Source organism: Muscardinus avellanarius (genome assembly GCF_963383645.1).
Source record: "Muscardinus avellanarius genome assembly, chromosome: 1".
NCBI classification, from domain to species: Eukaryota; Metazoa; Chordata; class Mammalia; order Rodentia; family Gliridae; genus Muscardinus; species Muscardinus avellanarius.
The window spans coordinates 44,700,652-44,714,502 of record NC_137786.1 but is presented as its reverse complement, the minus strand read 5'-3'; the positions used below and the strand labels follow the sequence as shown (position 1 = coordinate 44,714,502).

Sequence of the window (13,851 nt, the reverse complement as noted above, 5' to 3'; positions counted from 1 at the left end):
AGTTATTGCTGATTAAGAGAAGCGTCTGATTTATATTTTCTGCGATATTTCTCTGTGCATGCTGCGTTGCAAGTACCAATCCCACTCTTGATGGTCCCAGTAGTGGCCTGGCTACTCAACACTGAGACATTTTATATAAGGCACCTGAGCATCTGCAGATTTTTATATCTATGAGGGGTTCTGGAAGGAAGAACAGACAAAGAATTATTCCAAACCCTCACGGACTATACCCTACACTTGGCAGACATCCTTACATCTCATTTCACAGAGAAAACTGAGGCCACCAAGCTCAATTTCTTGTGCTCTGAGCTATAAACTTGCCATCTGCTTAAAATCTATCCTTTCTTTCCCAGGCAAACCGTCCCTTCCTTTGGACCCCAAGTCCTCCTGCCTCTTTGAGAAACCACCTCTTTTTCAGACCCCTTTCAGATCTCATGGTCCCCTCCTCCCTACAACATATCATTACTTCTACCCATCTAACCAAAGTGTTTGAAGTTATATCTTTACGTTTCCCTTTTGCGTCTGTTCGTTCTTGACAGGAAGACTATGTCTTCCAAGCTAATAATGCCGTGTTCATCAGGGTTAGCGCTACCCTCCCAATAGCCCAAACCATTGGTGGTCTTCATCTTTAACCTGCTTGACCTCTCCTGAGGCCTTTGGCACTGCTGAACATTCTTAGAGGATGCTCCTGTCCTCCTCATCCCCCACGTAGCGGGGCTCACTGTTCTGGTCCCTCTCTTCAGCTGCTCATCTGTTGCCTCCTCTGTGGTCAGTCAACACCAGTAGGTGACGATAAACTACCATCACACCAAAATATACAATACATCCCAATTGTTCACTAGGCTAAGGTAGAAATATGGCAAGTTTGAGGTCATCCTGGACAGCAGACAATGACCCTGTCTGACAATTTAAAAGTGCAGCACAGTGGCAGAGCATCCCTGGGTTCTGTCCTCACCACCAGGGAAAAACAAAACTCTTTGTTTCGACATCCTGCAGATGTCACTCGAGAGACACAGGTTTCTAAGCAGGCGAGCCAAGAAGGGCCTGTGGAGAAGCCAGCCAGGCTCTTGTTTCTCAATGCCAGGGCCTCTTCTGTCCAGGTCTCACCCGATTGCGAGCTGAAGATAGGACTGAGTCATGTGTGTAAATTGCACAGGGGGGAAGCAAAGCAGCAGCAGTTGGTTCTCTGGAAAGCAGAGTTGAGCAATGTGAAATCAGCTCTGTAGTCCTAAGATAGCCAAAAATAGTTTCCTGTGGCTGCTTGCAGTTCTTTAGCGAGGGTCACCAGAAGGCAGCTTTGTGCTGGACGTGCAAGCTCAGCAGAAATGCTTCTTCCCCTAATGAGGCCTGGTGCCTGTCGGTATTCTGTCTGAGCCCCAGGCTGCTCAGTGGGGAGGGTTGGAGAGGCAATCTCTGGTGTTCTAGTTGCTGAGAAGGTTCACATATTAAATGGCCATGAACTACCCAGGAGCCTGGGGCTCAGGCAGGGCTGCTGCACCGGTGGGTTTGCAGGGAGCCATTTAGCATGCAGAGCTGGCTTTGCGGGATCCCTCATGGTGTGGTGGGCGACTTCACCTCACAGCTTGTGTGGCCTGATAAAGATCTGACTCTGAGAGAAGTTAAGCAGGACAAGGGGCAGTCAGAAGCAGAGGGCTCACCAGTTGTGGAAAGGTTACAAGAATTCCCAGCATGGCTGAGACAAGAGCTATCTTTGTGTGTTCTGTGTTCCTAAAAGGGCTCTCTAAAAATTCATCATGATGGCCCAAGGGCTCAAGGCTTCATGAAATGCCAGAACTGGAAGGGACCTCAGGGACCAGCTAGCCCAGTCTTCTCATTTTATTTATTTATTTATTTATTTATTTATTTATTTATTTGGTGGTACTGGGGTTCCTGGAAACCCTTCTACCTCTGGACTACACTCCCAGACCTATTTTATATTTTTATTTGGAAATAGGGTCTCTTGAACCAGTGAGGCTGGCTTCGAACCAGTGCCATCCTCCTGTCTCCGCCTCCCAAGCGTGGGGATTACAAGCGTGCACCACTATGCCCAGCCAGTCTTCTCATTTTTATTGAATAAAGCTTTCAAAATTCCCATGGCGGTTTGACTCCCATAAGTCATATGCATCAAGTCATATGATAGCATGTTTTTTTACATTCTTATAGTGGTAAGTTGTTCATAGCTGACAGCAAAACAAGTAGTACCCAGGTGAGACATGAGGGTTTTTGAAATTAAATTCCTCAAGTGTACAACATACTGTCAGCTTCAAGTACTTCCCTACTTTATTAACAACTGACCTCTGCACTCATCCTCTGCAGAAATGCATGCCTGTAATCCCAGTACTTGGAAGACTGAGATGGGAGGATTGCAGGTTCAAGGCCAACCTCAGAAATTTAGGGCGATTCTCAGTAACTTAGTGAGATAAACTCTGTCTTAAAAAATAAAAAGGATTGGAGGTGTAGCTCAGAGGTAGACCACCCCTGGGTTCAATCTCCAGTATAAAAAAGCAAAAACAAAACAACAACAAAACAGTTCTCCAGGCCTCACATTACCAGGGGCCACACGATGGCTCTTCCCAGGCTCATCTGGAGGGCCAGTCACTCCTTGAAACTCTCTCCTCATTCAACTTTGGAGTCCCTGCGCTTTCCTGATTCTCTTCCTCTCTCTCTGACTAACACCACCATCTGGTGAGTTTAGGCTCCCTGGCCCAGTCTCTGGATAAACTGGAATTGAAGTTCAGGATGCTTCTAAACGCCAAATCTTTGATCTGAGCTCTGGATTCCAGAATTGGTGGAGGAGAGGCCGATTGTCCTTACCCATGTCCTGTCATCAGAAGGGGATGAATAATAATTTGAGGTATTAGTTTATCCTTTTTCTAGAAAACTTATTTACTACTCAAACAGGTCATTCACTTGCCATTCAAACAGGTAGTTGTCTTTGTGTCCAGGAATCTTATTCCCATGAGTTTCCTCTTTATGGACACAAAAGCTCTCAAAACCCAGCAGGTCTGGCTATGCTTTCCCTGGCTGCATCCCTCTGTGAGACAATGAACAAAAGCACAGCTGAAAGCAGATGGGAGAGAGTAGGTTTCTCTTCAGATCTAAAGAGATTATGGTGGACTAGGGAGAAGAGCACCGAGGAATGAGGGAGGGGGGCAGAATAAGAAAAGAAAAGGATGGGGCGGTTTATGCAGAGATCAATTGAGGAAGTTGCAAAGCTGGCCCTGAGGAAGTTGCAAAGGCCTTTTTGACAGGTGTGTGTGTGTGTGTGTGTGTGTGTGTGTGTGTGTGTGTGTGTGTAGGGGGACTGGCCAAGAATGGCGGTACATGTGTGGAATCTCAGTACTTGGGAGGCTGAGACAAGAGGACTGAAAGTTTGAGGCTAGTGTCAGAAACTTAGCAAGGCCCTCCACAGCTTAGTGAGACCCTGTCTCAAAACAAAATAAAATAGGGCTGGGGTATTAGCTCAGAGGTAGAATGCCACACACACACACACACACACACACACACACACACACGCGCGCGCGCGCGCCAGCTCCAATACCAAAAAGCAGGGCCCTTGTTTTCCTGCTTATCATGTTTGGTCTTCAGTTTCAGGTGAGGTCCTTTCAGAGGGGTTCTGTTCTTTGCAAGCCAACTATTATGGTGGAGTAATATTTTTAAATGCAATATGCCTCCCTACACCTACCTAGTTCCTTTTTCTCTTGTCTTTACAAGTCTTTTGATGGCATTCTTCCTGGAAGGAATATGTCCTTAAAGGTAACAAGAATGGTTAACAGAGTGTGGATCCAGCATATTATATACTTGATCTCATTTAGTTTTTTAACATCCCTATGGAGGGAGGGACTTCCAGTGTACCCATTTTTTCACATGATAAAACTGAGGCACAAAAGTTAAGCAACTTGCTTTGCCGAATAGTGGAGCTGGGATTTGAACCCCTCACCACTCAACTAACCAGGGCATATAAGGCCTACATAAAAAGCTGCCTCCTTAAATAGTGAGGCTATCACCCAAGCTCCATCATTCCCCACCTCCTTGCAGTTATCATTTAAACCTGATCTGGCCTCAGAGGAGAAAAGAGGACTGTGTGAGCTTAGATTCCTGCAGAGTCACACTGCCCCTACTCCAGTCTTCCTCTAATTTTCCAGGTTCCTTTTCCCTTCATCACATATGTCTCTGCTTCCACATTATTAACTCTGGGTTCAATTTTGGGATAGAATATCCCATAAAGTGTTAATTCTCTCACAAGTCAAAGATGAGCAGGAAATATTTCCAGTTTTTGACTTACAGAACATCTTTCCTTTTCTTCTCAGAGCATCTGTCTTAAAATACTCCCCTTGGGCCAGGCATGGTGGCGCATGCTTGTAATCCTAGCATTTGGGAGGCTGAGACAGGAGGATCACAGTTAGTGGACAGCCTCAGCTACTACTTAGTGAGGCCCTTTGCAACTCAGTGAGACCCTGTTTCAAAATAAAGAATAAAAAATAGGTCTGGGGGTGTAGCTCAAAGGTAGAATGCCCCTGGGTTCCATCCTCAGTCACACACACACACACACACACACACACACACACACACACACACTATTCCCCTTGGGTCTGGGCAGAGCTCTCCTTCCAGACTGGCTATAGATGCTCCCTGTAGGTGCACTAAGTTGATAGCAGATTAAGGGGTTGTGTGGTTCTGCAGGGTCACAAGGGACCTTTCAGTTGCTGGAGATAGTTGGCTCATCAGAAATTGATTCAATCTTCAGGAAAAAGTTCTGTTCCTCGAAAATTCAGAATTCTTTGTTTTGTTTTGGGTATTGTGGATTAAAAAAATGGGTACAATTTTTTGTTTTGAAACAGTCTCACTAAGTTTTAGAGGGCCTTGCTAAGCTGTTGAGACCCGCCGCAAAACTGAAATCCTCCTGTTTCAGACTTCCAATAACTAAGATTACAAGTGTATGCCACCATGCCAGACTAAATCAGAATTCCTAACAGAGGCTCTTGAGAGATCCTTGTCTTTCTTTGGGCAGCTTTCTAGAACCTAGAAAGGTTGATCTCTGCATCGAGTGCTAAGGAGCCTCGATTTCTTGTTCTTCCTTCCTTCTGTCCACTTCCCAGGAGGTTGGAAGCATCCTGAGACACTCTTTCAAATACTGCTGTTTCTTAAATCAGCACACTAGCTTTTGAGAGTTCACTTTTTCATACATCAATGCTCACTGAAGTCATGGCCATTCCCTCAAAGAAATTGGCTCTGACTCAAACACTTGTTAACCAATCTGGGAGCAAGTTTAGTTCCATGAGAATTCTTAGCATTCCTGGACAGGCCCTTTAATATGGCAAATACAAGTTCCAGTCTGCACCTCAGATCTGCATGAACGATAACATAATTTTTCAGTAATCAAATTCATGACTTCTTATCCTGTTCTGCTGGGTGTCTACAACTCCATCTTGATCTATTCAGTGTTCCCTCCTATTCAGTGAGGCCTTTTGCAACTTAGTAAGACCCTGCTTCAAAATAAAATAAAATTGGGGTGGGGGTGTTAGTTCAGAGATAGAATGCCCCTGAGTTCCATTCCCAGTACTATACATATACACAAAAAATCTAGTGTGCTCCAGCCAGCCTCATCATCAATGATTTATGATTAGAACAGTTCCAAGAAGTAGTTTGGGGCTCAAAGGCTTGACTTGATCTCTAATTGACCTTTATTAAAATTACTCTTGTATGTGTCTCATAGCCCTCTGAATATTGCAATTTCCCTGAAAGCAGAGGCTCTAATTGATCTCTTTATGCATTATGACATTTTTTGTGTGTGTGTGCCATTTGATTTTGGAAGAGTTCAAAGAGTACTTATGGAATGAGTGAACATCGTTTTATTTGTTCTGTGCTCTCTATACTATCATTTCGAAATGAGTAGTGTCCAGGCCAATATCTGCATACAGTAATTCCTGGTGCTGGTGCCAGATGGGTTTCCTCATCAGAAACTATAAAGAAACAGCCTCGAGCAGCGGCGCCATATTGCCACCGGCGGCAGCAGCAGTGAATTCACCGAGTCCAGTACAGCTACATCTGCGTACTCAAGAACAGTGAGTCAAATTGCGGGCCACAGAGGAGAAATCCCAGTACTGTACTCCCTGGGACTAGACCCAGTGGTGGAGTGGCGGTGGCAGAGATATCACACCATAGGAGAACGTGCAACCTGGCACCCCCCATGGTCTAAAGCAGCCTCTATCGACTCTCTGGGTCGGAGACTCTGTGATACAACCCAGTAAAGGAGTAGTGGGGTCTGAGATACTACTGACTCGAGATCCAGAACACCTTAAGTGAAGTCATAGTGACCCAAGGGAAGAACCCAGAGAAGGCACAAACATCCGAAATCATGGGAAAGAGGAATAATACTGGAGCAATCAATGCCCACAACCCCACAACATCAGAACCCGATAAAACTGAAAATCAGAGATTTCTAGAAGATCAAATCAGGAAAATAACTGTAGAAATAATAGAGGTGCTTCGAAAAGAACTCAGAGAGAGCCAAAAGGAGATAAAGGATGCAATTAATGAAGTAAAGGCCTCAATTCAAAGCACAAACAACCGATTAGACCACATGGAGAACAGAATCTCGCTCTTAGAAGATGATCATTCCAAAAATGAACGCATAGTTTCTAATCTAGAAAAAAAATATCCGACAGCAGGAATCTGACATTGAAGAAATATGGGCCCATTTTAAGAGAGCTAACCTAAGAATAATTGGAATAGAGGAGGGAAAAGAAAGTGAAACCAAAGGGATCAACAATCTCTTCAAGGAAGTAATAGCAGAAAATTTTCCAAACATAGAGCAAGAGGTTGATACACAGGTCCAGGAAATTTATAGAACTCCCTTTAGACAGGATCAGAGAAGAGGATCCCCACGCCACATAATTGTCAAAATGACCAATGTGGAAGCCAAGCAGAGAATCTTAAAGGCAACAAAAACAAAGGGCCAAGTGACATTCAGAGGCAAACCAATTAGAATCACTCCAGACTTCCCAAACCAAGTCATGAGAGCCAGAAGGGCTTGGGGTAACATATTCCAAACTCTGAAAGAAAACAACTTCCAGCCAAAAATTTCCTACCCAGCAAAACTTTCTATCAAATTAGATGGAGAAATACGAAGCTTCCATGACAAACAGAATCTGAAGGAATTTATGTCTTCAAAACCAGCAGTAGAGAAAATACTCAAAGAGATTAACTACAAAGAAGAAATAGGTAACACACACCAGAACCAGAGAAACAAGATTTTTCCATCCAACAGACATCTAAGATTGGTTATCTGTGGAGATTCATTATTTATGTTAGTCTTTTACCTATCTCTAAATGGTATTGTTTGCCTTTATTGTTGTTAATTTTTAGGATTTCTAATTGGAATATTAATATACCTTCAGATATAGCATTTGGAAATATTTTATCCCATTCTATTAGTAACTTAGCTCTGTTTACATTGTCTTTGGATATACAATTTTTTTTTTGTTTTTTAGGGAGTTTGTATACTCTTCTCTTGCCTGTGCCATTGAAATCATATCCAAGAAATCACTGCCAATTTCAATGTTGTGAGGTTTTATGGCCCAGATTTTCTCCTAAAAGTTTATAGTCTTAAGATTTATATTTAGGTCTTTTATCTATTTTGAGTTAATATTTGTATATGGGATTAGGTAAGGGTCCAATTTTATTCTTTTCCATGTAATTATTATTTTTTTAACAATATTTAGTTAAAAGATTAATATTTCCACCACCAAATGTTTGTGGAAACCTCGTCAAAAATACCTTGACAATATAGGGAAGAATTTAGCTCTAGGCTTTTATTTAACTCCAATGGTTTATATATCTGCCTTTAGAATAGTACTACACTGTTTCAATTATTGTAGCTTTATATGGTTTGAAATCAGAAAATAGATATCTTCTAGCTTTGTTCTTTTTCAAGATCGTTTTGGGTACCTAGAGTCCATATTCCATATTAGGATATATTTTTTTCTGAAAAATAAATATATAAATATATGATAGTTTCACCTAAAAAAATAGAAAAAAAATATTCACTGGTAAAAAAGAAAGTAAAAAGAAATATTGAAACGTTATCTTTAAGTCATCAAAAGCTTGGTATCAGACAAATGAAACTGTTATGAGAGATTATCATTCTTAATTTTGGATAAATTGCTATAATACTAGACGTCAAACACTAAGCCAAGCATGGGAGGGAGGGATGGGGAGAGAATGGGGTGGGGATTGGGTGGGCGCTGACTGGGCGATGTGTGCATGTATGTCTACAAAAGTTTGTATCCCACTTTGATGTATGAATACAGTGCACCCTTAAAAAAATCAAAACAACAACAACAAAAAAGAAACAGCCTCAAAGTCACCATAAACAATTATCTTAAGAACTGAGCATCTTAATTTCTCATTATTCTAGAGCCATCTTATAACTGCCATGAAAATTGGCTGAAGATCACAATCTTTGAAGCACTTATGTGATAAATTAGGAGTAATTTATAAAATAGGAACAAGTGTGGTGCTCTATGGGGAAATAATTTCTAGGCTTCTCTTTTTGAACAAATTTCACATGATTGGCATGCTCAGAGCAATTTTTGTAAATTAAAAACTCCAAGTTTATTAGCAATCACTCCCTTGGTTTGTACAAAGAAATCCAAACATTTCAAGTTTCCCTGTGTGTTAATTAAAAGAATTCTCTTTAAATGGTGGAGCTGTCCCAGTACCAATGGTAGCTAATTGTAATCATAAAATGTTGAGCCTGAAGGAAGTTTTTAGATAATTTAATCTATCCCTTTACAGGGGAGGAAACTGAGGCTGGTACAGGATATGTGTCCTGCACATACCTAGGATCAAAGCTACAGCTCCCACCCACATGGTCCAAGGTTCTGCATCTCCAAGAAACAGTATTTCTGTGGGCAGCTGGAGGATGTGGGAGGTGATAAACATGGATAATATGAGCAGTTTTTGGCATTATGTATGGCTAAGTCCATGGAAAGAAAATCAAGTTATCCTTTAACCTAAAGGAAAGACAAGAATTGGCTCATTCTTAAAAGTGGTTTGTAGCCGGGCGTGGTGGCGCACGCTTCTAATCCCCGCACTTGAGAGGTGGAGACAGGAGGATCAAGCAGGTTTGAAGCCAGCCTTGCTGGCTTAAGAGACCCTGTTTCCAAATTAAAAAAAAAAAAAAAAAAAAATATATATATATATATATATATATATATATATATATATATATATATATATAAGGTCTGGGAGTGTAGCCCGGAGGTAGGAGGTTTTCCAGGAACCCCAATACCACAAAAAAAATAGTGGTTTGTGGCCAAGGATGATAAGATGCTGGCAAAGAAGCCCCAAAGGCCTGGCTGGGCTCCCAGGTAGAATAGTGCCCAGTGACTCCTGACTGTGAACGAGGCACCATGTTCAATATTTAATCCTTATGAGTTTGCTAAGACATATAGCCCACCTTATGAGATCAGCATGGTTCTCTTCATTTTACAGACAAGGAGACAATTGGGACATTTAAGTGATTTGTCCAAGGTCACATACTAGGAATGTTACTTGCTAATATCTGAGTAAGGATTTGGACTAGGTCTTTTAAGACACCCAGTGTGTGTTCTTAGCCAGAGATGACATTTGAATAGAGATCCATGTGGGAAATATTGGCGTTAGCATCGGCCTTTCCAGGGATCTCTTTCTATGCTGCCTGTGCTTCTAGGTTTATGTGGTACCTGATCATGCCAGGAGAAAGTCTTCCTGCCTGGACCAGTTGAACTGGCCTCTCAGCCCTGGGCAGACTGTATCACCAACTGCACCTCTAGGTAGGAGGGAGTCAGCCTGGGGGGAGCCGCCTTGCATGCTTATCAACTCATATTCTAAATATAAACTTCAGAAGGCTAAAGCTGGAAGGATGATAGAGATATGTGCAGTCTACACATTTTAAGAAGGAAACAGACCCAGTTTGTGTTTTGTTTATGTGGTGAGAAATCATGGTGGTTAAAGTTTTTTGTTTTTTTTTTTTTGCTGGTTTTCCTTTTAACTTGCTTATTGGCGAGTTGAATAATATACCTTTCTTGCTTTTTTGTCAGATAACACTGATAAAGTGCATATTTGGTGGTGAGAGATGGGGTGGGAGGAGGACACAAAAGATGAAGAAAACATGGATAAGTACAAAGAAGCCGGAGTCAGAATTCCACCTGTCCAGGAAGTGTTAAGAGTTTTTGTAGGAGTCTGGGAACCCCTAGACATTTTAGCTTTGACATATTTTTCTAATTTAGTTTGAAGTTCAAGAACTGTTGTGACTATTCTTGTAACCCAGAAGGAAAGAGGAGTTGGATAAAATGAGGGAGCTGGGCTTATCTACATGAGATACATAAGCATTACAGATCTCAACAGAATTTCTCTGCCCTTTTGGCTTTATTCTGGAACCTAAAAAAAGAATCCTAACTAATCTTCACAATCATATGTTCTAGGAGCAATCATTATGCCTATTTTTCAAAAAAGAATCAACGTGGAAGGCATGTTATTGAGGCACAAAGAAACTAAGGGACTTGACTTTAGTCAGTGATGTAAATCGTGTGTGTGTGTGTGTGTGTGTGTGTGTGTGTGTGTGTGTGTGTGTGTGTGAAATGCATGAGAGAAATTTTAGTCAGCCATATTCTTAGCATTGTCTTTGAGGGGTTCACAATGACTGAGGTTTTATAGAAAGGGGAATGAGGTAAAGGATTGGGGGCTTCATAGCTGGGGGCTTTTCATAGCTTCCAAAACAGGTATTCTTGATAAGGTGTGGTCTCTTCCAACATCTCAGGATTGGTCAGACGGGGCCTTGTCTGCCATAAGAAAGTATCTGTTGCCTGGAGTTTGGACTCATTGTAAAATATTTATTGAGCTAGGTATGGCGGTGCGTGTAATCACAGTACTTGGGAGGCTGAGACAGGAAGATCTCATGTTTGTGGCCAGTCTCACCTTTAGTGAGGCACTCTGCAACTTAGAGAGACCCTGTTTAAAAAAAGAAAAAGAAAAAAGAAAGAAAAAAAAAGAAATAAAAAGAAAAATAGGGCCGGGGTGTAGTTCAGAGGTATAATGCCCCCGGGTTCAATCCCCAGTACCACAAAAAGAAAAAATAAAGATATTTATTAATCGGACCTTGTTCCTGGAATCCAAGATGACATGGAACAAGCGAGACAGATGCAAAATGGAGGCAGAGATGCCAAGTCTTTGATTCCAGCTTACTCATCAGAAATCTGTAGGCAAAAGCGAAGGGTCTAAGTTCAGGTTTCAGCTCTCCCATCCTCTTATCCATTCCTTAGCATTGAGGCTATGCCGGTGTCAGCCAACCTGGCTCTGCAGACTCTTGGCAGTGGCCAGGTTCTTAACCACCACACTGCTGCTTCCAAGTCAGCCACAGAAACTCCTTCCAACTTCAGTATTTTTGGTTTTTTTGACTGAGTAGGGGAACAGCAGCAGGTACATGAGGGAGAAAGTCAGCAGCGTGTAAGCGCAGGGGAATCTAAACTGAGGCTAGACAACATCCTCGACACAAGCGCACTAGGGTCGATCTTCAGCCCCTCATACCAGAGCCTGCAAAAATATTTGGCCTACAGAACACAAACCAGAGTTAGCTATCAGTTGTCTTGGATTAAAGTTGAGAGGGTTTCTTTGGTTACACACAGGGAAGCCACCTTGAATTAGCTTAGTTTAGTTAAACGGTGACTGGACTGACTCACGTGACCAAAACCCAGAAAAGATTAGGTTACGGTGGGTCTCAGGGAGGAATGGCGATGACAGATTCCCAGCTCATGCTGCATACCTTCTCTGTGTCTGCTCTCTTTTTATTTTGCTCCAACTTCTTTGAAAGGGGAGAAGGCTGGGCTAGCAAGTGCATGCTCCCTGACCCATTCCTGTGGCCAGAGAGGTGGTGAAAGTGGACGCCCACATATTTCCTATACACTGTGGAGGTAGAGCAGTCCTCCATGAAAACAGGGAGGGTGAGGCTCCCTGGAGAATGGACGGCTGCCTGGTAGACAAACCTTGTCTGCCCAGAAGTAAAACAGTGGCTCACAGATTATCTGATGAAGAAAAGGTCAAAATGTGAGTCTATGCTTAAAAAGCACTTTATTGCAGAACTAAAAAAGGAAATGAAGGGGAAATGAAGTCATCACTCAGTTTATTAGAACAAAGTTCCACTGGCATTGATGGTTCTGGCAGCATATGAATGGGCATTTTGACTAACCCCAGTGTTGCAGAAAACAAAGTTGAAGAAATGTGCTGGGAAAGTTGGTTCTAGAAGGTCCTAGGCTCCTTTCAAGCCACCACCTCTTCAGAATCTATTTAATTCAGTTTTTACCAGAAGACCAGGTGGAAGGTTCTCTCTATGACCTGTGACCAGGTCCCCAAACACGGGAGGTCACAATGACAACATGTTGACTCTTGGGCTTTGATTCTTCCTGTAGGTAGTTGCTCCAAAAAGTCAACGATCTAATATAGGGACTGTGCTTTAAAAGAAACAGAAATAAGGCTCACATTTGAGAAGGAAGGCTTAGCCCGCCTTCCGGGATCCCATTTTTTCTCTCATTGGACACAAGTTTACAAACACCTGTGAACCAGGCATACACTGGGGAATACAGCAACAGATCAACCACTCCCTGCCAGCCTGAAGTGCACCCTGGTCAGGGGAGCCCACTGCTTTAAGGCCAGGATGGGATCCTGCAAGAATCCTTCCTTCTCAGACCAACTCCACCAGCCTGATGCCCCATCTTCTCTCTTCCTCTCCTCCTCCTCCCTGTCCTCCTCCTCCTCCCTCTCTCCTCCTCCTCCCTGTCCTCCTCCCTTCCCTCCTCCCTCTCCCCCTTCTCCTCCCTTTCCTCCTCCCTCTCCTTCTCTCCTCTCCTCCTCTTCCTCCCCTCCTCCTCTTCTCTTCCTTTTCCTCTCCTCCTTCTCCTTTTCCTCCTTTCTTCTTTGTCCTCCTTCACCTCATCTTGCTTCCCTCCCCCTCCTTCTTGTACTTCTCTTCTCTCTCTCTCTCTTTCTTACACACACACACACACACACACACACACACACACACACACACTCGCACACACTCTCTCTCCATTGCAGATCTTGGGTGCTCTGCCCCCCTTGGGGCTGGAGCCCAGGCCAGCCTCTTTCTCCAGGGCCAGGGGAAAGTCCCACCCCGCGGACCCGGCGGCCGCTGATGGGGCTCGACAGCTGCAAGTGGCCCGGGCTCTCCCCGCCCCGGGGCCGGGCTGGGGGCGGGCGCAGGTAGCCGGGGGGCGCGGCGCAGGGATGGGGCTCGGGGCTCGCTGCCTGGTCCTGCTCGCCGCCTGCCTGGGGCTCTGCGGGGCGCTCGGAGGTACGCCCCCACTTTTTCCCGGTCCTTCCCGGCCCGCGCGGAGAGGGTGGCCGCGGAGGGGAGGGCGGGGCGGGGAGAGCCGCGGTGCTGGGGCCGGGACTCGCTTGCTGGGCCTGCCTCGTCTCTCCGCGACCTGGACGTGGCTCTCAGACCCTGCATTCCTGAGCTGGCGGCCCTGGAGGAGAGCTAGGCCCTGCAAAACTTCCAGCCCACCCGATCCGATCCCTTCTGCGGGGGTCCCAGCCTCCTTGGGGGCCTCCCAGGACCTTTTTAAAGTAGATCCCGGGATCGCACTCTCACAAGCAGAGTAAAGAACTCCAGGACTCAGGCTGCCTTCTGTTCTGATCCTTTTTACTTTTACCCCTTACCCAGCCTTGGCAAGAGTTACTCCATGGGTTTATGACCTTTAAGGCTTTGGGGGCCTTAAACTGGCCCCTTTGATCACTGGCTCAAAGTCCCATAAGCCCCTTCTTATGTGAGTTTAATGTTCTAGGGCCCAG

General features: G+C 44.1%; 1 protein-coding gene across 1 annotated transcript in view; it reads left to right on the top strand.

Moving 5' to 3' along the window:
* Positions 1–13,284: 13,284 nt before the first annotated feature.
* Positions 13,285–13,851, top strand: part of LOC308268587 (chondroitin sulfate proteoglycan 4-like) — a gene marked incomplete at both ends in the record, with an annotated part of 84,178 nt that continues 83,611 nt past the window's right edge. The window contains one exon of the mRNA XM_080703706.1: positions 13,285–13,351. Within this exon, the coding sequence (XP_080559832.1) occupies positions 13,285–13,351 (67 nt within the window). The remainder of the gene's footprint in view (positions 13,352–13,851) is intronic.